The sequence below is a fragment of the Callithrix jacchus genome, chromosome 14, assembly GCF_049354715.1.
Source record: "Callithrix jacchus isolate 240 chromosome 14, calJac240_pri, whole genome shotgun sequence".
Lineage (NCBI taxonomy): Eukaryota > Metazoa > Chordata > Mammalia > Primates > Cebidae > Callithrix > Callithrix jacchus.
Window position 1 is genome coordinate 52,099,836 of NC_133515.1, and position 25,048 is coordinate 52,124,883.

At 39.4% G+C, this 25,048-nt stretch overlaps 1 protein-coding gene across 11 annotated transcripts in view; it reads right to left on the reverse strand.

Moving 5' to 3' along the window:
• Window positions 1–25,048, reverse strand: part of COMMD1 (copper metabolism domain containing 1) — a 300,356-nt gene that overhangs the window by 161,538 nt on the left and 113,770 nt on the right. The window contains exon 3 of one of the 11 annotated variants that reach the window (XM_054244924.2): window positions 444–25,044. The exons of the other annotated variants lie outside the window; for them this stretch is intronic. Coding sequence (XP_054100899.2) covers window positions 25,018–25,044 — 27 coding nt within the window. The 3' untranslated portion in view covers window positions 444–25,017. Of the gene's footprint in view, window positions 1–443; window positions 25,045–25,048 lie in introns of those variants that run through there. 11 annotated transcript variants of the gene reach the window in all.

Genomic DNA, 25,048 nt, shown 5'->3' on the forward strand with positions numbered 1-25,048 from the left:
CAAAGAAAAATTCCTGTACTAAAGACTATGACACAAGCAAAAAGTAAAATGTCAGGAGTATAAAAAAACCCTCAGCAAGGCAAATTGATCTTGGTGATATATTCAACCTTAATTTTCTTCCTATTTTGTCTGTTAGGTTTCATTTTTAGGGATATTATGTCTGATTTCACTATGAAAAATACAAGTAGGCTTCACTTGACATAAATTGTTTTAAAGGGAAATTATACTCTGAAAAGTAAAAGATATATTTTATAAATGATTTTTCACTGAGCAAGAACATAGGGAAAGAAAATGCACTTTATACCAGGCAGAATTGTATTCAACCCTCTAGACCTGCTACTAACTTGTATGACCTTGGTCTTCATTTATTTCTAATTTTATATTTTTATATTTTTTAAGAACTGGCATATAAGAGGTACTCTTTTTATCTTTTTATTTTTTTATTTATTGAGATGGAGTCTCACCCTGTCACCTAGGCTGGAATGCCAGTGATGCAATCATGGCTAACTACTTCGACTTCCTAGGCTCAAGTGATCCTCCCACTTTAGCCTCCCAAGTAGCTGGGACTACAGGTGCATGCCATCATGCCCAGCTAATTTTTGTAATTTTTGTAGAGACAGTATCTCCCTATGTTGATCAGGCTAATCTCGAACTCCTGGCCTCAAGCAATCCCCCAGTCTTGGCTTCCCAACGTGCTGGGATTATAGGCATGAGCCACCACGCTCAGTCAAGAGGTATTCTTAACAAATGGCTATCATTATGCTTATTAAAGAGATTGCTAGCTATATAAATTTTTCCCAGGAGGGCCATCAGGCAAAACTACATGTTACTATGACAGAAAATACCTGACCAGTTAGATTTCATAGTCCCTATGGAATTCCTGGTTCTGAGGATATTTGTGTTTAGTAGAAAGAGCTTTAAGAAAAAAGAACACTTCTTTTCAGGTATTTAGTTTTGTTAACTTCCAAAAGATAGAAAATACTACCTGGCATATCTCACACTTAATACTCCATAAGCAGCTATGTTCCTTTGTCAGACAGAACTGCGCTTTCCTATATTTCCATAACTACCTACCAGAAACTGGACAGCAATGCTTGAAATTGCAACTTAGGCTATCCAATCCTGGTGGTATGATCCAAGAGCAGCTTACTCTCCTGATATTTAAGAGGCATATGCTGTTCAAGAGCTAGAAAAGCAGCCAGTACCACCCAACCACAAGGTGCTATTCTCACTTCCTCTCTTTCAGTCATTTGCTAAACAACTCCTCAAAGAAAGGCCATAGTGATACTCCATCAGGTAAAAGGGAAGAGCACAGGCTTGTTACTCTTTAAGGCTGGGACAGCTGCCAGGATTTTTCTGAATAAGACCTAACTTTATGTGTATCCTTATAATCCTCATAAGATGTAGAATGTAAATGAATATACAAGCTAGGGATGGCTTCCTTAAAAAATGTGAAGTGCATATTCTCTGCTTGAAGGAAAGAAGAAAGGAAATAGCATCCAACCCAACTACAGAGTAACTTAACAGCAGTCAGATTCAGAAAATGTGCTAACCCAATTTCCAGACACAATTTTCTGGCCCTTCAAAGGCTGGAAATAAATGCAAGCATCCTGAACTTGGTTTCTCTTGGGAATGGCAGAGAAAGTTAAAGTTTTCTCCAAATTAAGTTTCATTTATCTACTTACGTTCTTAGAAACCAAGAAAGAAAATCAATATAAGTTTTTCAAAATACATACACACAACTACATATGTCATATATGAGCATACATAAAGTAACTGTCTTTCATTAGAAATGAAATTTTAAGGAACGTGGCCAACAAATCTAACATTAAAAAAATAATGAGGTTGGGCCTGGTGGCTCATGGCTGTAATCCCAGCACTTTGGGAGGCGGGCAGATCACAAGGTCAGGAGTTTGAGACCAACCTGGCCAATATGGTGAAACCCCATCTCTTAATATAAAAAAATTAGCCAGGCATAGTGGCATATAGTCTCAGATGCTCAGGAGGCTAAAGCAGAAGAATCAGCTTGAACCCAGGAGGCAGAGCTTGTAGTGAGCCGAGATCACACCACTGCATCCCAGCCTAGGCGACAGAGCGAGACTTTGTCTCAAAGAAAGAGAAAACAAGCTGGCAGTGATGGCTTATGCCTGTAATCCTAGCACTTTGGGAAGCTAAGGCGGGCAAATCACTTGAAGTCAGGCTTCAATTCGAGACCAGTCTGGGCAACATAGTGAAACCCTGTCTCTACCAACAATACAAAAATTAGCCGAGCATGCTGATGCACACCTGTAATCCCAGCTACTCAGAAAGCTGAGGCACAAGAATTTGCTTGAACCTAGGAGGCTGAGGTTGCAGTGAGCCAAGATTGTGCCACTGCACTCCATCCTGGGCAACAGAGCAAGACTTTGTCTCAAATAAATAAATAAAAGATAAAAAATGAAATACCAAAAAATATAAAAATATAAAAAGAAAACAATCATGCCTAGATAGCAGAAAATTGGAAAAAAAGAAAGCCATGTTATTATGATAAATTCTACAACAAATTTCAAAGTCATCTTCGATTTCTCAGTTATTGGGGTATTGCTGCCATTATTAAAAACACCTTTATTACTTAATACATTGTGATTCATCAGTTTATTTGTTGTTGTTGCTGTTGTTGGTTTTTGAGACAGAGTCCCATTCTGTCACCCAAGCTGGGGTGCAATGGTGCCATCTCGGCTCAATACAACTTCTGCCTCCCAGGTTCAAACAAGTCTCCTGCCTCAGGCTCCTGAGTAGCTGGGACTACAGGTGAATGCCACCATGCCTGACTAGTTTTGTAATTTTAGTAGAGAAGGATTTCACCATGTTGGCCAGGCTGGTCTCGAACTCCTGACTTCAGGTGATCTGCCTGCCTCAAGCCTCTCAAAATGCTGGGATTACAGGTATGAGGCACCATGTCCGGCCTGATTCACCAGTTCTTAAAACCACTATCCAAAGACAACTCTATGAGGTACACAGAATTAGTTCTATTTTATATGTGAAAAACTGAGAAAAATATGTTAAATGACTTATCTAACGCTACAAAGCTAGTTAATGGGACATCCAAAACTGGAACGTAGGTCTTCTAACTCCTCATTCTATCTACTAATCTAGTGGTTTCAAATTTTATTTTAGCCCCAGAGTCCTCTTTCAAACTAATTTTTTTGTAGAACCCCACTAATTTAACAGATAAAATTGGAGCTCCTCCAATGAAAGCAGCTATTAGGCCTAGAGCCATGTATATTCGAGCCAGCTCCTTCTTTCCCCATGAGGGGCTTTGAGACTTCTGAGTAACATCATAATTCCAAGGAGCAAAATGTAAATCATTAAAAGTTATCTCCCTGGGCTGGGCGCGGTAATCCCAGCACTTTGGGAGGCCGAGGCAGGTGGATCACGAGGTCAAGACCATCCTGGTCAACATGGTGAAACCCCGTCTCTACTAAAAATACAGAAAATTAGCTGGGCATGGTGGCGTGTGCCTGTAATCCCAGCTACTCAGGAGGCTGAGGCAGGAGAATTGCCTGAACCCAGGAGGCAGAGGTTGCGGTGAGCCGAGATCGCACCATTGCACTCCAGCCTGGGTAACAAGGGCGAAACTCTGTCTCAAAAAAAAGGTATCTCCCTAATTGCCCAAGGAAATCCATAATGTTCCAATCCAAATAAGAATAAGACTAATAACCAATAAAGTAACTCTCACAGCTACCATATCTAAGACTTTCATAATCATAAATATATGTTAATGGAAATAAAAGTTATATCCCATACGTACCATTCCAAAGGTTATCGCCACAAAGTTAACTAATTACTAAACTGCTTCTATGCACTGTGTGATAGAGTGGGAAAGAGCTGGGCAGAGTGTATCCCATTTCTTTGGCAATATTAAAACCTCACTTACAATTCTAGCTAAGCTATTTTTTTCCAAAGTTAAATACAGATGCCTTCCTTCAAATAAAATCTTATGCAGAGAGCATTTTGTGAGCTATTCTATTACAGTTAAATGAGCCAGGGGGCAGGCAAAGCCAGACAAGCCACTCCAAAGCAGCCCAACTCTCTTGAACGTTATGGAGGCATGACTAGCAAAAATAAAGAATTATTTCCAAGTTTCCAAGTGGTTCTTGGAATGCAAATAGTCAAGAGCATACACTGTTGATGGACTGACATCTGAAAAAGAAGGAGAGGAAGGCCAGGCATGGTGGCTCACACCTATAATTCCAGCACTTTGGGAGACCAAGGTGGGTAGATCACAAGGTCAGAAGTTCAAGTCTAGCCTGGCCAACATGGGAAAACCTGGTCTCTACTGAAAATATAAAAATTAGCTGGGCGTGGTGGCATGTGCCTGTAATCCTAGCTATTTGGGAGTCTGAGGCATGAGAATAGCTTGATCCAGGGAGGCAGAGGTTGAGATGCAGTAAGCCGAAATTGTGCCACTGCACTCCAGCCTGGTGACAGAGCGAGACTCTATCTCAAAAAAAAAAAAAAAAAAAAAAAAGGGAGCAGCAATAATGACTGATTTATAGGCATAAGTAAATATACTTGAATGCAAAGTACAACAAAAAATTCCTGTCCCCAATCACTCCAACGAACCACTACCTATCACTCTTCTACAAATGGCTCATAAAAACAACAAAAAAGTATTATTTTAAAGAGAATTGCTCTACCACAAGAGTTTGAGCAATAATCAACAAGCAGGTTAAGTTTATTAATCCTAGGGGCCAAATGGAAAGTAAGTAAATCTTACTTTATCTTTGATAATCTCAAATTCAGAATAAAACCAAAGTGGAAGTGATGTATACAGTGAAGTCTATGTATACAGCCAGCAATGACAGGCTACAAAGCATCAGGAACATTAGAACTGATGTCAAAGTTTAAATCATATAAGGTCAGGAAACAACAACAAACAAAACAGAACAAAACCCCTTACATCAGCTCCGGAGAAGCCACTATCAGCTGCACTTCTTTCTAACTATCAAAGGCATATCAGTCAATAAATTAGCTTGTAATACACAATAATTTAAAGACTATACGGTCTTCAAAAAGAACATCAAACTGGATTGCAAGTTTGTTTTCTCCTTGCCTATGCTACAAGTTACCCATGTGAGCTAAAAAGCAAGTAATTTTTTTCTCAGCCTTTTCATTTGTTAAAAAAGGACTTCTAACAGCTGCCCTACTTACTTCACAGTATTGTTGTAAGGATGTGATAAAAGAATGTCCATAAAACATGATTTAAAGTACTATTATGTAACTTGTCACTGTGAAAGATACTCATTTTACCAACCAATCACAGCAAATATAAAGTTTATCTTTGTTGACTAACCTTAAAAAGATTCCATATTAATTTAGCATTGTTGTCTCAAGAAGAAAAATCTCTATACCTTTTTTCTTTTTTTTTGAGATGGAGTCTCAGTCTGTTGCCCAGGCTGGAGTGCAACAGTGCAGTCTCAGCTCCCTGCAACATCCACCTCCTGCTGCAGCTATTCTCCTGCCTCAGCCTCCTGAGTCAGCTGAGATTACAGGCGCCCACCAGCACGCGTGGTTAATTTTTGTATTTTTAGTAGAGACGGGGTTTCACCATGTTGGTCAGGCTGGTCTTGAATTCCTGACCTCACCTACACCTTTTTTCCATCCTAAGATTTTTTTTTGAGACAGAGTCTCACTCTGTCACTCAGGCTGGAGTGCAGTAGAGTAATTTCAACTCACTGTAGCCTCCACCTCCCAGGATCCAGCCATCCTCCTATGTCAGCCTCCTGGGTAGCTGAGACTACAGGGGCACACCACAATACACAGCTAATTTTTTGTATTTTTTTTTTTTTGTAGAGACGGGGTTTTAGGATGTTGCCCAAGCTGGTGTTGAATTTCTGAGGCTCAGGTGATCTCTCCATCTCAGCCCAGCAAAGTGCTGCAATTACTGGCATGAGCCACCACCATGCCAGGCCCCTTTAAAAAAAATAATAATCGGGACAGTGTCTTACTCTGTTACACAGGCTAGAGTGCAGTGGCATGATCACAGCTCACTACATCCATAACCACCTGGGCTCAAGAGAGCCTCCCACCTCAGCCTCCCAAGTAGTTGGAATTGCAGGTGTGCGCCACCATGCCCAGCTTAATTTTCTTTTTCTGAGATGGAGTTTTGCTCTTGTCACGCAGACTGGAGTGCAATGGCTCAATCTTGGCTCAGTGTGACCTCCACCTCCTGGGTTCAAGCGATTCTCCTGCCTCAGACTCCCAAGTAGCTGGGATTACAGGTGCCCACCATCACACCCGGCTAATTCTTTGTATTTTAAGTAAAGATAGGGTTTTGTCATGTTGGGCAGGCTGGTCTCGAACTCCTGACCTCAGGTGATCTGCGACTTCGGCCTCCCAAAAGTACTGGGATTACAGGCATGAGCCACTGCGCATGATCAATTTTTGTATTTTTTGAAGAGAGTGTTCCACCATGTTGGCCAAGCTGGTCCTGAACTCCTGGGTTCAAGTGATCCACTTGCCTAGGCCTCCCAAAGTGCTGCGATTATAGGCATGAGTCACCAGTTCTGGCAAAAAAAAAAAAAAACATCCTACCTTGATTGCTACAGCTTATACACATAAACAGGCTCTCTCTCAACACACAAACATAGAACTGGGAATCCCCACCAATCAGAGGTCACTAACAATAGCAGCTTATTTCAATCACCTGAGCAGTTTTCAGTTGAGCTTTGATTTCTAGCCTAACAAATAGGTATCAAAATAAAGGGAAAATAAGTATATTGTGAAAACTTCTAAGAAACCATTAAATGAGGTGCCATTTTTTTCTTTAAGTATCAATATACAGGCTGGGCACGGTGGCTCATGCCTGTAATCCTAGCACCTTGAAAGGCCCAGACAGGCAGATCATTAGGTCAAGAGATCAAGACCATCCTGGCCAACATGGTGAAATCCTGTCTCTACTAAAAATACAAAAATTAGCTTGGCATGGTGGCACATGCCTGAAGTCCCAGCTACTTGGAAGGCTGAGGTAGGAGAATCCCTTCTGGGAGGTGAAGGCTGCAGTGAGCCAAGATTGTGCCACTACATTCCAGCCTGGTGACAGAGCAAGACTCTGTCTCAAAAAAAAAAAAAAGTATCAGTATACAGAATAGCACAATTCAGTTAAACTTATAGTGAATGTCTACTCCACTCTATCCAAGGCCCTGTGCTATAGAGGTTTGTGCTGTAGTAGTGTGGATCTGCAAGCTCTGACCTGCACAGATGTTTATCTAAATCAAATACTAAAATCATACTTCACAGGAGGAAATTTAAGAATTAAACATGTGAAATGATTATGTCTTACATAGAACAGTCATTGGATAACAGTTTTTGGCTGTCATGAGAGCAAAGATGATGATGACGAAGCAAATAACTTGAGCTTCATGCTGCTACCAGCCTCTCTTATCACTTGGTTTTCTTTAATATGTGTCTAAACTGAAGCTCCCACAGTCTAGCATTCAGAAACACAGGATGAGACTCTTTCTTCTTTTCTTTTCTTTCTTTTTTTTACTGTTTCTGCTTAGAGATCAAAGGGCAAAGCCATGTCAGATATTTTGTACATTAAGAAAACCTTACCAGTGATCCATATACACAGTGACTGGCAATTATACTGTGTATTTTATACTATAACAACTTCCTAATCAAGGTAGATATGGCTCATTTATAAAATAATGAGTTGAACTCTGAACATCTGAAAACATTTAGAAAATACTGAAAGAGAGTTTGTTACTTATTAGTGAGAGGTTAAACTAAAAGGTTATGATGGGAAAGAGGGTTTGAAAAGACAAGAGAATTATACATATGGCAGCTTGACGCAGTAAGCAAAAAAGCTTGAAGGGAGGAAGAGGGCAGTGGAGTGAGTATGCAAGAAGCTAAAAATGCCCACGCAGAAAGAAAGAAAAAAAGGAAATGATGAGAGAGACAGACAGAGGTAAGAAAAGAGAAGGTCAAAGAGAGGCTGAGTGACTAAACAAGGCTTGGTTCCAGGCCACAGGTACCCTTTTACTATTATCCTCCATTCTTTGATATAATTGAGTGTCTTTTTTTGTTTTTGTTTTTGTTCTTTTTGAGACAGAGTTTTGCTCTTGTCACCCAGGTTTGAGTGCAATGGTGCGATCTCAGCTAACTGCAACCTCTGCCTCCCGGGTTCAAGCGATTCTCCTGCCTCAGCTTCCCGAGTAGCTGGGATTACAGGTGCCTGTCACCATGCCTGGCTAATTTTTCTATTTTTAATAGAGACGGGGAGTGTCACCACATTGACCAGGCTGGTCTCGAACTCCCGACCTAAAGTGATCCACCAGCCCTGGCCTCCCAAAGTGCTGGATTACAGGTTATGAGCCACCGCGCCTGGCTGAGTGTGACTATTAATGGAAACAAAAAAACCAAACTAAAACAGTCTCCTATGTAACATTTCCACCCCACCAGGCTGAATTTTTAAATCCATAATCTCTTTTGATACATTAAAAAAAATTTTTTTTGAGACAGGGTCTTGCTCTGTTGCCAAGGCCGGGTCACTGCAGCCTTGACCTCCTGAGCTCCAGTGATCCTACCACCTCAGCCTCCCAAGTAGCTGGCACTACAGGTGCACACTACCAGCCTGCTTAATATTTTCACTTTTTTGTAGAAATGGGGTCTCCCTATGTTGGTCTTGAATTCCTGGCCTCAAGCAATCCTCCTGCCTTGTTCTCCCAAAGTGCTGAAATCACAGGCATAGCCACTGGGTCCAGCTTACATTTTTAACTTCAGTTTTCATCCTAAATATAGAAGACACGGTGGGCAGTCACACCATTTGATGGGTTTCACCCTCTCTAATGTGCTATCTAATATATCCACTAGCTGAAACCTGGAATTAAAATTTAACAATTAAATGTAGTATAGCTTGAGAGCAGGGCAAATCAAACAAATATTTGAATTATTTCTATCTAAAATACTTCAAGAAGTAACTTAATTTTTTTTTTTTTTTTAATTTTAGAGACAAGCATCTCACTGTGTTGCCCAGGCTGGCCTCAAACTCCTAGGCTCAAGCAATCCACCTGCCTCAACCTCCTGAAGTGCTAGGATTATAGGTGTGAGCCACTGTGTCCAAGAAGTAACTTTTCAAAAAAAGATATTTTTCTGCTCTCTCTCAAGGCTGTCTTAATTCAACATTTTTATTTTTTAAAAAATGTCAGAATTGCCTTTGTTCATTAACTGAAGAGAAAGGTAAGTAAAAGCTTAATGAAAGCATATCCTGTATCAGTAGAAATCATCTTAAAACTACGGTTTCCTCATTCATCTCTAGTAGGATATTACTCTTTATGCCAGATATTCCTGTTTCCAAAGAAAAAGAGACGTAAATTAGGTCTGGTAAAATTAATGTCATTTTTTCTAATCTAGTAAAAATAGTAACCAAATATAGCTAAGTCATAAATAGTTCAAAAATTTAAACGTAAGATATAAGCTAACGTACATTTATTTATGTCCTGTTTTAAAGAAGCTAAACCAATAGAAAAACAGCAGCAAGGGGCAAATCTATAGGGGTATTAGGTTCCACCAAAGTAAACAACTATCAATTTTTTTTGAGATGGAGTCTCGCTCTTGTTACCCAGGCTGGAGTGCAATGGCGTGATCCCAGCTCACCACAACCTCCGCCTCCTGGGTTCAGGCAATTCTCCCGCCTCAGCCTCCAGAGTAGCTGGGATTACAGGCACGCGCCACCATGCCCAGCTAATTTTTTGTATTATTAGTAGAGACCGGGTTTCGCCTTGTTGACCAGCATGGTCTCGATCTGTTGACCTCATGATCCACCCGCCTCGGCCTCCCAAAGTGCTGGGATTACAGGTGTGAGCCACCACACCTGGTCATGAGTCAGTGGTTTCTGGCACAGTCAGATCTGAAATAACTCTTCCTATGAGCAAATTTACAAAATTCATACATTCTGGACAGTTCTTAATTACCTGACGATCAATCACAAGCATATTCTGAGTCTTTTCTACATGTTCATTACAAGATATATAACACAAAATTTTGTACTCGAAACTTTTCAAAAATTTAGGGAAATAATAAACTGTATGAAGTGTTAGATTGTGTTATACATACTAAAGTGCTAAAGGCATATAAAGGAAAGGTAGACCAACATAGCAGAAAGACCATTTCACAGAAGCAACAATCAACTAAGTGTTGTTAATGTGATAGTGGATGTTCTCTGAGATGTCAGATAATCTGAGTAAAGATCACTAGAATCCCACCATACAAGCCCTCCCCATATGATTCATTGGAGATCAAATTCCTACCCCTCCTGAGAATGTGAAACCATTTTTATTTTAAAAGCCACTGGTAATCACAAAGAACAGGTCTTCAAAAGGAAATTCATGCAAATCTAGCATCATGAAAACAAGTAATCAAACAAAATTTACTTTACCATAAACAACAGGCCCCCAGAGAATAGATGAGCCTAATGTAAGATGACAGATACTCTGGCTCCTCAGTTTAATATGAAATGAAAAACCAGATATAAGTTAATCAATTTTAATTACCAGCAACTTTCACTGGTGAAGCACAGTTAGAGACAAGCAGTATTTTTAGTCTATATCCTACCAATATGTATTATGCTTCTTAACAACTTCGATCAACCCAATTAATGGGATAGAAAAAGTAACTATGATCTTTAGTAACAGTTGGTTGCTTAAAGGATCAAACACAAAACAGTATCTACCGAATGCATTTGAATTTCTAAGTAAACTTAATTTAAAAAAAAAAGTATTCAACAAACAGAGTATCATTTATTTAGAATTTAATTACATTTTGTCTTCTGTTATGAAGAGGCTGGTTCACTAGAATCAGGGCTGGTTGTGTCTAATTAATGTTAACTAATGTTAAAGGGCTAGAGACTAAGGTCAATTGTCAAGAGAGATTAAAGAGTAGTAAAGCAATAATTAATATGGCCAGAATGTGGAGAATTCAGAGGATGTTGCACAAAATCTCAAAGGTTTACTTTGTCTGCATTCTCCCTCTTAATAATCATTTGAAATTCTATTTAATGATACTAAGTATCATCCCCTTTAAAAAGAATTGGTACTTTATCAAACTAATACTAAAGCAAGAAGCACTTGTTACTATAAACTGTAAACCTGAATCCAAATCTGCGGGGTACAAATGAAAAAATTTTTAGAAGTTACACAGTCACCTAGCACATTGTATTTTTACCAAATTGTAAAATATATTGTTTTTTCTAAAATTCAAAATAAGCAGTAAAATAACAAATATATTTTGGATATTATCATATAAATACTCAAATAAATGTTAGAACTAAGGCTTCTAAAGCTTCAGCAAATATTTTAAGTATACAGTCTGTTGCTGGGTGCGGGGGCTCACGCCTGTAATCCCAGCACTTTGGGAGGCTGAGGCGGCTGGATCACAAGGTCAGGAGTTCAGGACCAGTTTGGCCAAGATGTTGAAACCTCATCTCTACTAAAAATACAAAAATTAGCTGGGCGTGGTGGCATGCGCCTGTAATCCCAGCTACTCAGGAGGCTGAGGCAGGAGAATCACTTGAACCTGGGAGGCGGAGGTTGCAGTGAGCCGAGATTGTGCCATTGCACTCCAGCCTGGGTAACAGAGTGAGACTCCGTCTCAAAAAAAAAAAATAATAATAATAATAAATAAATAATAAAAATGGTCATTCTTAGTATATTGCTCAACAACCAAGAAAGTACCTGGAAATATTACCAACAAGCTCAATTTCAAACTTCATTCAATTTCTTAATATTTTTATTATTAATCTAACTCAGTAGGGTACTTTATTGGACACATGCCAAAAATGAATTATTCAAGCCCTCTAGCCCTTTGTATGGTATTTTAAAATAAACACATAAAGAAAATAAATATAAAAAATATTAAAATAGAAAGAGAAAGAAAGAAAGAAAGCGAGGGAGGGAGGGGGAGAGAGAGAGAGACAAGGGGAGATGAGGAGGGAAGGGAAAGGGACAGGGAAAGGGAAAGGGAAAGAAGAAATATTACTACTTTGAAGCTTGGAATGGGTGTGTGTGTGTGCGTGTGTGTGTGTGTGCGTGTGTGTGTGTGTGTGTGTGTGTGTATGTGTGTGACTGCCCTAAAACTTTTTCCTTTTTGCCACTATAATCAGCTAATGATAAATAAAATGTTGTTATAAAATTCTTTCAAACAGAACTCTTTTAAGAAAAATACAGTGGGGCCAGGCACGGGGGCTCATGCCTGTAATCCCAGCACTTTGGGAAGCCGAGACAGGCAGGACACCTAGGTTCAAGAGTTCCAGACCATGCTGGCCAACACAGTGAAACTCTGTCTCTACTAAAAATACAAAAATTAGCCAGGCGTGGTGGCATACGCCTGTGGTCTCAGCTACTTGGGAGGCTGAGCCAGGAGAATCACCTAAACCTGGGAGACAGAGGTTGCAGTGAGCCAAGATTATACCATGGCACTCTAGCCTGGGTGATAGAGTGACACTCAGTCTCAAAAAAAAAAGAGAAAAAGACAATGAACACTCATGTACCTACCACTAAGTTCAACACTTGCTAAAATTTTGCCATTTTTGCTTCAACTATTCATGTATGCAATCATTCCCTGAACCACCTTAAGGCTGAATATCTTTTTAGGAAAAAGAAAACAAGCAAAGCATTTTCACTACAGAAAATTAGGAAACTACTGAGGGGTAGAAAAAACTACAGTCATGTGCCAGGTGCAGTGGCTCACACCTGTAATCCAAGCACTTTGAAGGGCCAAAGCAGGCGATTACTTAAGTCAGGAGTTCAAGACCTGTCAGGCCAACGTGGTGAAACTCTTGTCTCTACTTCACACACACACACACACACACACACACACACAAAATTAGCTGTCGTGGTGGTATGCTCCTGTAGTCCCAGCTACTCAGCAGACTGAGGTGGGACAATCACTTGAAACTGGGAGGCGGAGGTTGCAGTGAGCCAAGATCACACCACTGCACTCCAGCTGGAGTTACAGAAGGAGCAAATAAGAAAACAACCAAAAAAATTATCATTGTGAACACCTTTCATGTATTTTCTTGTGGTATTTTTTCCTATGCAAAATATTTATTTATTAAATTTGGATTATGATAGTTGAACAACATTGTGAATATATCAACATGTTATTAATGGTATTATATGTAGTTTATCACAATTAATATTTTTTAAAGTTTAAATTATACTATGTATGCAATTCTGTATCTTGCTTTTACTTCCACTGAACATTATTTCATAAACACTTTCCAATATTGATCTGTAAAAACATGATTTTAAAAAAATGTAGAGTATTCTATAGGGTAGATATAACCATTGAATAGTATTCTCTTGTCCTTCCCCTTCATTTCCCTATTATTGGGCATTCAGCTATTTCTAATTTTCTACCACACAAATTCCACAACAGGCCGGGCCCAGTGGCTCACGCCTGTAATCCCAGTACTTTGGGAGGTCAAGGTGGGCAAATCACAAGGTCAGGAGTTAGAGACCAGCCTGACCAACATGGTGAAACCCCATCTCTACTAAAAATACAAAAAATTAGCTGACTGTGGTGGTGGGTACCTGTAATCTGAGCTACCCAGGAGGCTGCAACAGGAAAATCACTTGAACCCAGGAGGCAGAGGTTGCAGTGAGCTGAGATCCTGCCATTGCACTCTAGCCTGGATGGCAGTACAAGACTCTGTCTCAAAAAAAAAAAAGTGATATGCAGCTACTGATTTGGCCAAAACAGAAAAAAAAAGGGGGTGAAACTAGAATTAAAACACATATCAAAGACAATATTCAAACATTGTTAAAAATACCATTATGATTTGTTGGTTCACCAAGTGCCTCAACATACACTGGTCTCAGCTTCATGCAAAAAAAAAAAAAAAAGAAGCAGCACCAGTAAATAGTATTAGAAGACTCATGCTAAAATATCTAACTTAGTTTCTAGAACTACCCCCCTTCATAGTCAAACTTCAAAAGAAAAAAAAAAAGAAGCAAAAACAAAACAAATTCCAGGAACTAGGGTCAAACAATTTTCTTGGACAGAGGAGTTAAAAAGTACATTACAGAAAATCTCCTAAAACGTGGATTGTATACTATCTCTCCTCAATGTATAAGAACAGACATTATTCACTGGTTGGGATTCCCACACTCTTAAAAAAACAAAAATAAAACAAGGCCAGGCATGGTGGGTCATGCCTGCAATCCCAGTACTTTGGGAGGCCGAGGTGGGCAGATCACAAGGTCTAGAGTTGGAGATCAGCCTGGCCAACATGGTGAAACCCTGTTTCTACTAAAAATACAAAAATTAGCCAGGTGCAGTGGCAGGCACCTGTAATGCCAGCTACTCAGAAGGCTGAAGCAGGAGAATCCCTTGAACCCGGGCAGCAGAGGATGCAATGAGCCAAGATTGAGCCACTGCACTCCAACCTGGGAGAAAGAGTGAGACTCCCATCTCAAAAATAAATAAATAAGGGCCGGGCGTGGTGGCTCATGCCTATAATCCCAGCACTTTGGGAGGCCGAGGTGGGTGGATCACGAGGTCAAGAGATCGAGATTATCCTGGTCAATAAGGTGAAACCCCATCTCTACTAAAAATACAAAAATTAGCTGGGCATGGTGGGGCACGCCTGTAGTCCCAGCTACTCAGGAGACTGAGGCAGGAGAACTGCCTGAACCCAGGAGGTGGAGGTTGCGGTGAGCCAAGATCATGCCATTGCACTCCAGCCTGGGTAACAACAGCGAAACTCCGTCTCAAAAAAATAAATAAATAAAATAAACAAGTAAATAAATAAATAAAATTCATTCAATCACTACTTTACTCCCTATACAAAAACTGACTTTAAGTGGATCAACAATCTAAACATAAGAGCTACATAGGGATATATCTTCATGAATCAGATTCGGCAACAGGTTCTTAGATTTGACACCAAAGCATAAACAAGAGGAACAAACTGGAGTTTATAAAAATTAAAAACTTCTGTGTATCAAAGAGCATTATCAAGAAAGTGAAAAGACATTCTACAAAAGAAAACACAAATCAAGTATCTATTGAGAGTTTAACATCAGGAGTATATTAAAACACTCTGAAACTTCAACAACAAAAAGACAAACCAATTTTTGAAAGCATGTATGACTTTAAGCATTCTTTCCCATGGCATTCTTTATGATTATACAGGGCAAAGTTATACAGTCTTGCCCTTCAACTTTGCATCTGTAGTGGTGTTTTCACTCTTCAGCTTAATACAAAAACTAATGACATAAACATTAAGATATAAAAGGTATTAATTTGTTTGACTCAGAGAGTTTATTATGAAGAGAAACTGGAAAACTTTCCACCACAACAACGATGTTAAGAAAGTGAGGAGGCAGAGCCACGGTCAATACCTCTCTGATCCTGTACTTTCCATTTCTCCAATTGGTCTTTGACCTCCTCCAACTCCATCTCTCTTTTTTCATTTGCTGATTACAGATACACATTTCTTAATGCTGTACCCTTAGCTTTCCTTCTGCTCCTCAATAATCTCTTCACTTCAACTTCCACTGAACAAATCCTCAAAACTCCCAGACCTCTCATTTTGCCAAGTCTCCACCACTGTAACACAGACTCAAATTTCCAAATTCCTAATAAATATCTCAAGAGCAGTTCAACAAAAAGAAGCCAGAACTTGCTGGTTTTGAAGATTTCCCGTCTCTCACATGCAAAAATTACTAAAATAAAAAATTGCTTCCCAGCAAAATTAAAATCCCAAGCACTGTCAAGAAAACATAATATAAAAGATGTGGCTGAGAACACAGCTACAAACTTCAACCTTGGTAAGATTTAAGATGATGCCTCTGAGTACTATTCAGTCAGACAAAAGGCCTCCTAAAGATGTTAATGGTGTGACTTGCAGATTATTTTAATCAAAGAGTGGAGATTTTGTTTGTTTGTTTGTTTGTTTTTTGAGACTGAGTCTCAATCTGTTGCCCAGGCTGGAGACAGACAGCGCAATCTCGGCTCACTGCAACCTTTGCCTCCTGGATTCAAGTGATTCTCCTGCCTCAACCTATCAAGTAGCTGGGATTACAGCACATGTCATTGTGTCTGACTAATTTTTGTATTTTCAGTAAAGACAGGGTTTCCCCATGTTGGTCAGGCTGATCTCGAACTTCTAACCTCTTGATCTGCCTGCCTCAGCCTCTCAAAGTGCTAAGATTACAGGCATGAGCCATCACACCTGGCCAAAGAGTAGAGGTTCTAAGTAGCTAAGAGCTATTGCCCCTCAGCGGAATTTCAAGAACAAGAATGGCTTATCTCAAAGAGATTTTTAAGTGTGATTTCTATCTAATGAAGTGAGCCCAAATATTAACAGGACACTCATAAGGTTTTGAAGAAAGTTATACTGGCAGAAACACTGCTTATTTGGACTGAAAGAGATAGAAACAGCACAAAATGAAAAGCCTTGGACTCCCAAACATGTACAGGTTGGAAGTGGATAGAGGAATCTACACAGCGGCAAAAAAAAAAGCCTACTTTCCTGCTTTTCACAGAAAAGAAAAGAAAACTCAGAGTGTGGAAACAAAAGCCAGAAGGTCAAGTTAAGAGCCATAAAGAACTATTTCCAGACCTGAATTTTAATAAAGGAATTACCAATCTGTGCCCAGCTGAACTTCAGAAATGGTGTGAAGTAACAACACCGTTGTACCAACATTTCCCTCTGTTTGAACAAGAATGTCTACACTAGGTATCAAAGATTTGCCCAACTACTGAATCTTGGTTATGTGTGGGGCACAATATGCCTCTTTAGTTTTACAGGTCTTCACATAGAGAAGTAATGTACTCAAGGAGCTGAAGTTAAGAAACTACACCTGAGGAGATGGTAAGATCCAAGATGATGCATCTGAGGAGGCATACACCTGAGGAGCCTCCTCCAAAACTGGACCTAATTTAGATGAAAATATCCTGGACTGTAAGCTGATGCTATAAATGAGAATTCTGCAGAATATTAGGAGAGGGTGAGTATATTCTGCATGTGGGATGAATGTAAATAATCTGTGGCCAAAGAGTGTATTATGGAGATTTAGAATATGTTAATACATTCTTTGACATTTCCTTCAAAAGGTAGAGCCAATCTTCCCTCCTCTTGAGTGCAGGCTGGACTGACTTATTTCAACAATAATAAAAACATAAATTCCGAAGAATAGAGTAGGGAGAGAGAAAAAGAGTAACTTTTCAGTGGAGAAATCTGATAAAACGCTACCTTAACCAAGTGGTAAGGGATAACATCAACAGTGATGACATGTGGATTGCAACCATTGTCTAACATGGTGTGACAAGAAAGTTACTGCATCTCTGTTGTATTCCTTCCCAAAATCTATTACTGTGGTCTGAATGTATCCCCCAAAATTCATGTTAGAAAATTAAACCCCAGTGCAGCAGTGTTGGGAAGTAGGGCCCTTTGGGAGATGTTCAGATCATGAGGGTGCCACTCAAGAATGCCGTTATGAAAAGAATTTGTAGGTGTGGATTTACCCTCTTCTAATCCTCTGCCATGTGAGGACACAGTGTTTCTCCCCTCTGTAGGATGCAGTATTCAAGGCACCCTCTTGGAAGCAGAGACCAGGCCTTCACCAAACACCAAACCTACTAGCACTTCAATCTTGGCCTCCCAGTCTACAGAACTAGGAGAAAATAAATTTCTGTTCTCAATAAATTATCCACGCTCAGGTATTCTGTTATAGCAGCACAAAACACACAAAGACATCTATAAACCAGTCTAACCATGAGAAAAACAACATACAAGCAGAGGACATGCTATAGGATACTTAGCTAGTGTTCTTCAAGACTGTCAAGGTCATTTAACAATGCACATATATATCAAAACATCAAGTTTTACACCTTAAATATATACAATTTGAATTTGCCAATTATATCTCAGTAAAGCTGGAAAATACCATAATGTTCATGAAAAACTGTAACAGTGATCTGACATGACCCTGAGAAGACATAAGTAAGTGCAATTTAGTAAGTTAGAAATTTAGTGGTAGCTTGGATTTGATCCTGGAACAGAAGGAGAATATGAATGGAAAAACTGCTGAAATAGAAATAAAATCTGGAGTTAGTAACAAAGTACTGCTGTTAGTTTCCTGTTTTGACAAAAGTACATTTATATCATATTAGTTTTATTTGTCCACCATGCCTAATTCCTTTGGTGAACTGCTCCTCACCTATTCCCTGTGGTATCAGCTGTCAATTTACACCTTCCCCAAATTACCCTAATTCTAATAAACAGTGACTTCTCCATGGGTAGCCATGTGCCATGTGACCTAAGCAGGGAAAATAAGAATCCATCTTTCATCAATATATATGTGTTGGGAAGACAGAAGTACCTGAAAAGATGTACCTGCTACCCATGATCTTACCTCCACATAAAGTCAGACTTTTTTTTTTTTTTTGAGATAGGTCATGCTCTGACACAGTCTGGAATGCAGAGGTACAATCATGGCTCACTACAGCCTCAATCTCCCAGGCTCCAGCAATCCTCCTACCTCAGCCTCCCAAGTAGCTGGGACTACAGGTGCATGCCACCATGCCCAGCTAATTTAAAAAATTTTTTTGTAGAGATGGGGTCTTCCTGTGTTGCCCAGGCCGATCTTGACCTCCTGGCCTCAAACAATCCTGCTGCCTTGGCCTCCTAAAGTGCTGGGATAACAGGCATGAGCCACCATGTCTGGACTAAAGTCACCTTTTTTAAAGAATTACATGAACAGAGCCACACAGCCAAGAGATACTTCATTTTTCCTTATTTTTTTTTTGCAGACAGGATCTCGCTCTGTCACCCAGGCTACAGTGCAGTGGCATGATCACAGCTCACTGCAGCCTCAAACTCTTGGCCCCAGGCAACCCTCTCTCTTTAGCCTAAGTAGCTGGGACTACAGGTGTGCACCACCATGCCTTGCTAATATTTTTTATTTTTTGTAGAGATAGGGTTTCACCATGTTGCACAGGCTGGTCTCAAACTCCTGAGCTCAAGTGATCTGCCTGCCTTGGCCTCTAGAAGTGTTAGAGTAACAGGTATAAGCCATTGCACCCAGCCTTTAAATGATATTCTTAGAAGACTAGGCTGTTTTCTCTAGACTAAGGAAGTGTGTGTGTTGAGGGAGGCCAGTATCACAGGATGAAAGATCAAACTCATTTTGTGATCCACACTGTTGCATTCACTAGATTTATCATAATTCAGTTCAGGCCTTTGTACTGTATCCACAAACTTATAAAATGGCTTATTAAAGTTAAGATATATTTCCTCTGTTATTGACTTATAATCCACTTAGGTTAATAACTCTGGCAATAAAAAGAAAGTTTAGCTTATTTGGCAGTTAATCTGAGCTGGTTCCTAGCATCTATCACTCATTAACGTCTTGGGTGATACTACAGAGCTCTGTTTAATTAATTGCACAGAGTTATCTAGAAAGTTCAGAAACATGATAAACTTGCAACTTATCAGCTTCAAATTCAGAAGTCCTATTTTTTTCCCTAGTAGCATAAATCATTTTCTAAAAATCCATACAAAATTTTAAGAATGACCTCATATCATATGAAAAAATTAACTCAAACGTAAGCCTAGGAGCTAAAATTGTAGAACTCTTAGTAGAAAACATAGAGGAAAAGTTTCATGACACTGGATTTAGCAATGACTTCTTGGATAGGATACCAAAAGCACTGGCAACAAAAGCAAAAATAAACAAGACCACATCAAAATTTAAAACTTTTAGGCATCAAAAGATATGATCTGGAGGGGAGTGAAAACTCAGACTGGGAGAAAATATTTGCAAATCCATATACCTGACATGTGATATCCTGAATATATTTTTTTAAAACTCCTACAACTCAACAACAACACCACAAAATAATAATAAAAGTGAATAAAATGGGTTCGGGTGCTTGATGTAGAAACAAAATAAAAAGAGGCTGGGTTCAGTGGCTCATGCCTATAATCCCAGTACTTTGCAAGGCTGAGGTGGTGGCTTGCTTCAGCCCAGGAATTCAAGACCAGCCTAGGCAACATGGCAAAACCCTGTCTCTACAAAAAATTAGCCAGACATGGTAGCATGCACCTGTAATCCCAGCCACTCAGGTGGCTGAAGTGGGAGAAGCACTGGAGCTTGGGAAGCAGAGGATGCAGTGAGCTGAGATTGTGCCATTGCACTCTAGCTTGGGCAATACAGCAAGACCCTGTCTCGAAAAAAAAAACAAAACAAAAGAGAGAGAAAGACAAAAAGAAAAGAAAAATAAAAAAGATTTTTGAAAACGGGCAAACCTGGCCAGGTGTAGTGGCTCATGCCTGTAATCCCAGCACTTTGGGAGGCCAAGGCAGGCAGATCGCCTGAGGTCAGGAGTTTGAGACCAGCCTTGCCAAAAGTGGTGAAACCCCATAAAAACAAAATTCAGCGAGGTGTGGTGGTGCATACCTATAATCCCAGCTACTCAGGAGGCTGAGCAAGAAAATCACTTGTACTCAGGAGGCAGAGGCTGCAGTGAGTCAAGACTACACTACTGTACTCTAGACTAGGAGACAGAGCGAGACTATCTTAAAAAAAAAGCGGGGGAGCGGCGCAAACTCAATAAGTACATAAAAAGATGTTCAACATCTTTAATCATTAAGGAATTCAACTCCAAACTACAATGAGACACCACTTTATATGCATTAGGATGACAACTATCAAAAAAAACCAAACAAACCCAGAAACTAACAAGTTTGAGGATGTATAGAAATAGGAACCTTCATGTACTTCCGGAAAGAAAACATAAAATTGAACAACTGCTGTAGAAAATAGTTTGGCAGTTCCTTAAAAAGTTAAAAGACAGAATTACCGTATGATCCAACAAGTCCACTCCTAGGTATATACACAAAAGAATTAAAAACAAAGACTGAAATAGATATTTGTACATCTACATTCATAGCAGCATTAGTCACAAGAGCCAAAAGGTGGAAACAACTCAAATATCCATCCAAAGATAAATGGATAAACAAAATGTAGTATATAAACAAAATGGAATATTATTCAACCTTTAAAAGGAATGAAATCCTGGATATGTACTACCTATGTACTCTATGAATAAAACTTGAAGACACTATTAGTAAAATAAACCAGACACAAAAGGACAAATATTGTATGGTTCTATTTATATGACATACCTAAAATAGGCAAAGACATAGAGACAAAAAGTAGAAAAGAGGTTACCAGGGGCTGAAGAGAGGTAGAAATTGGGAGTTACTGTTTAATGTGTACTGAATTTCTGTTTGGGATAAAGAAAAAAGAGATCTGGAAATAGTGGTGATGGTTGTATAACATCGTGAACAAGTCAGATACAGTGGCTCATCTGTAATCCCAGTGCTTTGGGAGTTAGAGGCAGTAGGACTGCTTGAGCCTAGGACTTTGAGGCTACAGTAAGCTAAGATCATGCCACTGTACTCTAGCATGGGTGGCAAGACTGCCATCTCTTAAAAAATAAAACCATCTGTACTTAATACCACTGGACTGTACACTTAAAAATGGTTAAAATGGTAAAATTTTATGTTATATATATTTTACCACAATTTTATGTTAAGTACTATGGGTGGGCTTGGGCCAGAGGCCTTCTACATTTATCTTGGCAACAGAGAAGTGGCATACATGGAATGAAGCCCAGAGCCAAACCAGCTAGTACACACATACTAGACAAACACAGGCAGTTCAACATTGCTGGGCAGGATACACTGTTACCCTGAGTTTAGGACAAGGGACTTACATCCAAAACTTGTTTCCAAGTCCTCTTAAGGCTTGGCTTTCTGGCTTCCTCTCAAGCACCCCATCTGTCCGCAAGAATAGAAACAGACAGCCTGAACAGCTGAAAGAAGTCCAACACCAGGGCTGCATGCTGGCAAGCTACTAGACAGAGGCTGAGGACTTCAGCAGTGCCAAAGCCCTATTCTCACAGGGTCAATGAGTTTGCAAAGACATTCATTTTTCTCTCTCTTCCTCTTTAAATCATTTTACTGAGTATATTACATATAAGAAAGGGGACATCATAAGAGTGATTTTCTTTTAAAGCCTATACAAAATTTATGTTCAGTAATCTCAAGTGCAACTTGTTTGTAAGTTGAGAGTTTTAAAAATAAAATTACTTCAGCACAAACAACTGCCAAATTTTCTTAACTGCATTATACATTTTCTTTTTTCTCAACTGAAAAAACAATTTTCTTAACTGCCAAATGTTAAATAATTTTTTATGTTTTTCCCCAAGTGAAAGGGGTAATTATAGCTATCAAAAAACTCAAGCTGTATATTAGACGGTCAACATTGCAATAAGACTGTTTAACAATGACTAGAATTACCAAATTATGCTAACATAGTCTCACAAGAGAAAACAAGGTGTTATCCCCAATTTCTCACTTTCTCTCATTTTCTACATCCCTTCCAAGTCAACTCAAAGTAACTCACCCATATTCAAAACATATCCTTTACCTGCTCACTTCACTTTGTTAAAACCACCTCTATTTCCTTGATGTTATCTCAGCTGGACCACTGTGACAGCCCTGTAAGTGGCCTCCTGCTTTCACTTTTTTCCCCGCTACCATAATGATTTTTATTAATTATCCCTGGGTTTGACAAACAAGTTTCAGAATGTATTATTTAAAAAAAAAACAAAAAACTCTTATAAGAAGGGAACTGTCATAAATGAAAAACAGAGATGGAAATGTATAATGCAGATTGTGAAAAGTCCATGTAAACTCATTTCTACTATTTTTGGAGTGGAATATTAATATTGGCTCCATTGGCTTCTGAATACTTCGTCTTATTAGAATAAAGGATAACAGTTTTTCTTTTCTTTGTTTTGTATTTTGTTTTTCCTTGAAATCCCATTTCATCTAATTGCCATCACACAGAGGTTTTGAAGCAAAAGAGAATTGCTTTTACTGGGCAAAAAAACCAATTCCAACCTTAGTGATATTTTCCCCCAAGGATCTCAGTATTCCAGTAAGGAGTAATCCCCTCCTCTCCCATCCCCTCAATAACTGAGTATCCCAATACTGAGATCCCAGTAATCCATTCTCCATAAGTGAATCAAGGTAATCCTATTAGAACACAGATCACATCACATCTTCACCTTTACATCTTTATAAAACCCTCTAATGGATTCCCATTACACTAAAAATTCTTAACAAGGCTAACTTCTTGCCTTGGCTGCTCCCCCTGCCTATATTTTGTGCCTCAGATCTTCCTGGGGCTGTCTCCTTCTTGTCATTCAAAAGTCAGCTCACCTCAGAGAAGAAATCTTCCTTTACTCAAAACAAAGCCCCTTACTTTGAGGTGGGGTCTGAGCATCTTAATTTTTTTTTTAAAGCTCCTCAGGTGAGTCTGACATATAGTGATGCTTTGAATCACAAGCTAAGGGAATCTTCCTTTTGCTTATAATAGCTTTTCTGCCAATTTACTTCTATGCTACTTCTTACTGCCAGTGAGCTGAATTGAAAAAATGGGAAACCAACATTGTAGGAGGTAGTGAGAAAAAAATGACAATCACCAGGGACTTGTACTAAATCACTGCCAAATGTCGTGTGTGTGTGTGTGTGTGTGTGTGAGAGAGAGAGAGAGAGAGAGAGAGAGAGAAGGTCTTTCTCTGTCACCCAGGCTGGAGTGCAATGGCACAATCTTGGCTCACTGCAACCTCTGCTATCCAGGTTCAAGCAGTTTTCATGCCTCAGCCTCCCGAGTAGCTGGGATTACAGGCATAGGCCACCACACCCAGCTAATTTTTTTGTATTTTTTAGTAGAAATGGAGTTTCACCATATTGGCCAGGCTGATCTCAATCTCCTGACCTCAAGTGATCTGCCCGTCTTGGTCTCCCACAGTGCCAAGATTACAGGCATGAGCCACCACACCCAGCCATACATCTATGTGTTAAATGCAAAGGTATGTTCACGAACTCTAGAGAATCCACTGTGCCTGTATCGACATTTTTGTTGTTCTTGTTTCATGATTCTCAGCTCTGGATCAAAAAGTTTACGATGTCAGAAAAATCATATGTAAATGTCACCTCTTAAGAACCGCCTTCCTCAGCTTCCTGGGTAAAGTTAGCCATTCCATCTTGAGTAAGGCTCTTCCATCTCAGATATAATTTCTTACACTAATTAACTTTCTTTCATTGTGAGGCCCATAAGATAAGAAACTTGTCTGTATTGTTCACTGATACATCCTCAACTCCTATGCAGTGTCTGACACATAGGAGATGCTTTATAGCAAATTATGTGATTTATCCATTCAAGAAATATTATCTGAACACCATGTGCTGGGTGGCATCCCAGACTTTGAGGATACAGCAATAAAAAAAAGTCTTTGTCCTCTTAAATGCTAATCTGGAGCACAGACAAGATTAATAAGTAAAATAGTATGTTAGGTAGTAATAAGTGACAAGAAGAAAAAAAAACTAAAGTAATAAAAGGCAGATCAGCAGTTGTCCACAAATTGTGGATGACTGTAAACGGATATAGTCCCCATTTAGGGAGTGGGAAACATGTTCTGGTTCTTGACTGTCATGGTGTTTTCACAGCCATGTACACCAGCCAAAATTAATTAAATTGTACACTTTAAATAATTTATCGTATTATACACTGTAAACTGTAAATAAAAAACATAAAGCAGGACATGGAGAACTCTTTTAGAGAGGTAGCTGGTAAAAACCTAATGAGAAGGTGATTTTTAAATTTTTCAATTTTTAAAAAAATTTTATTTTTTTTTTTGAGACGGAGTTTTGCTGTTGTTACCCAGACTGGAGTGCAATGGTCCGATCTCGGCTCACCACAACCTCCGCCTTCTGGGTTCAAGCAATTCTCCTGCCTCAGCCTCCTGAGTAGCTGGGACTCCAGGCGCACACCACCATGTCCAGCTAATTTTTGTATTTTTAGTAGAGACGGGGTTTCACCTTGTTGACCAGGATGGTCTCGATCTCTTGACCTCATGATCCACCTGCCTCGGCCTCCCAAAGTGCTGGGATTATAGGTGTGAGCCACTGCGCCCGGCCTGA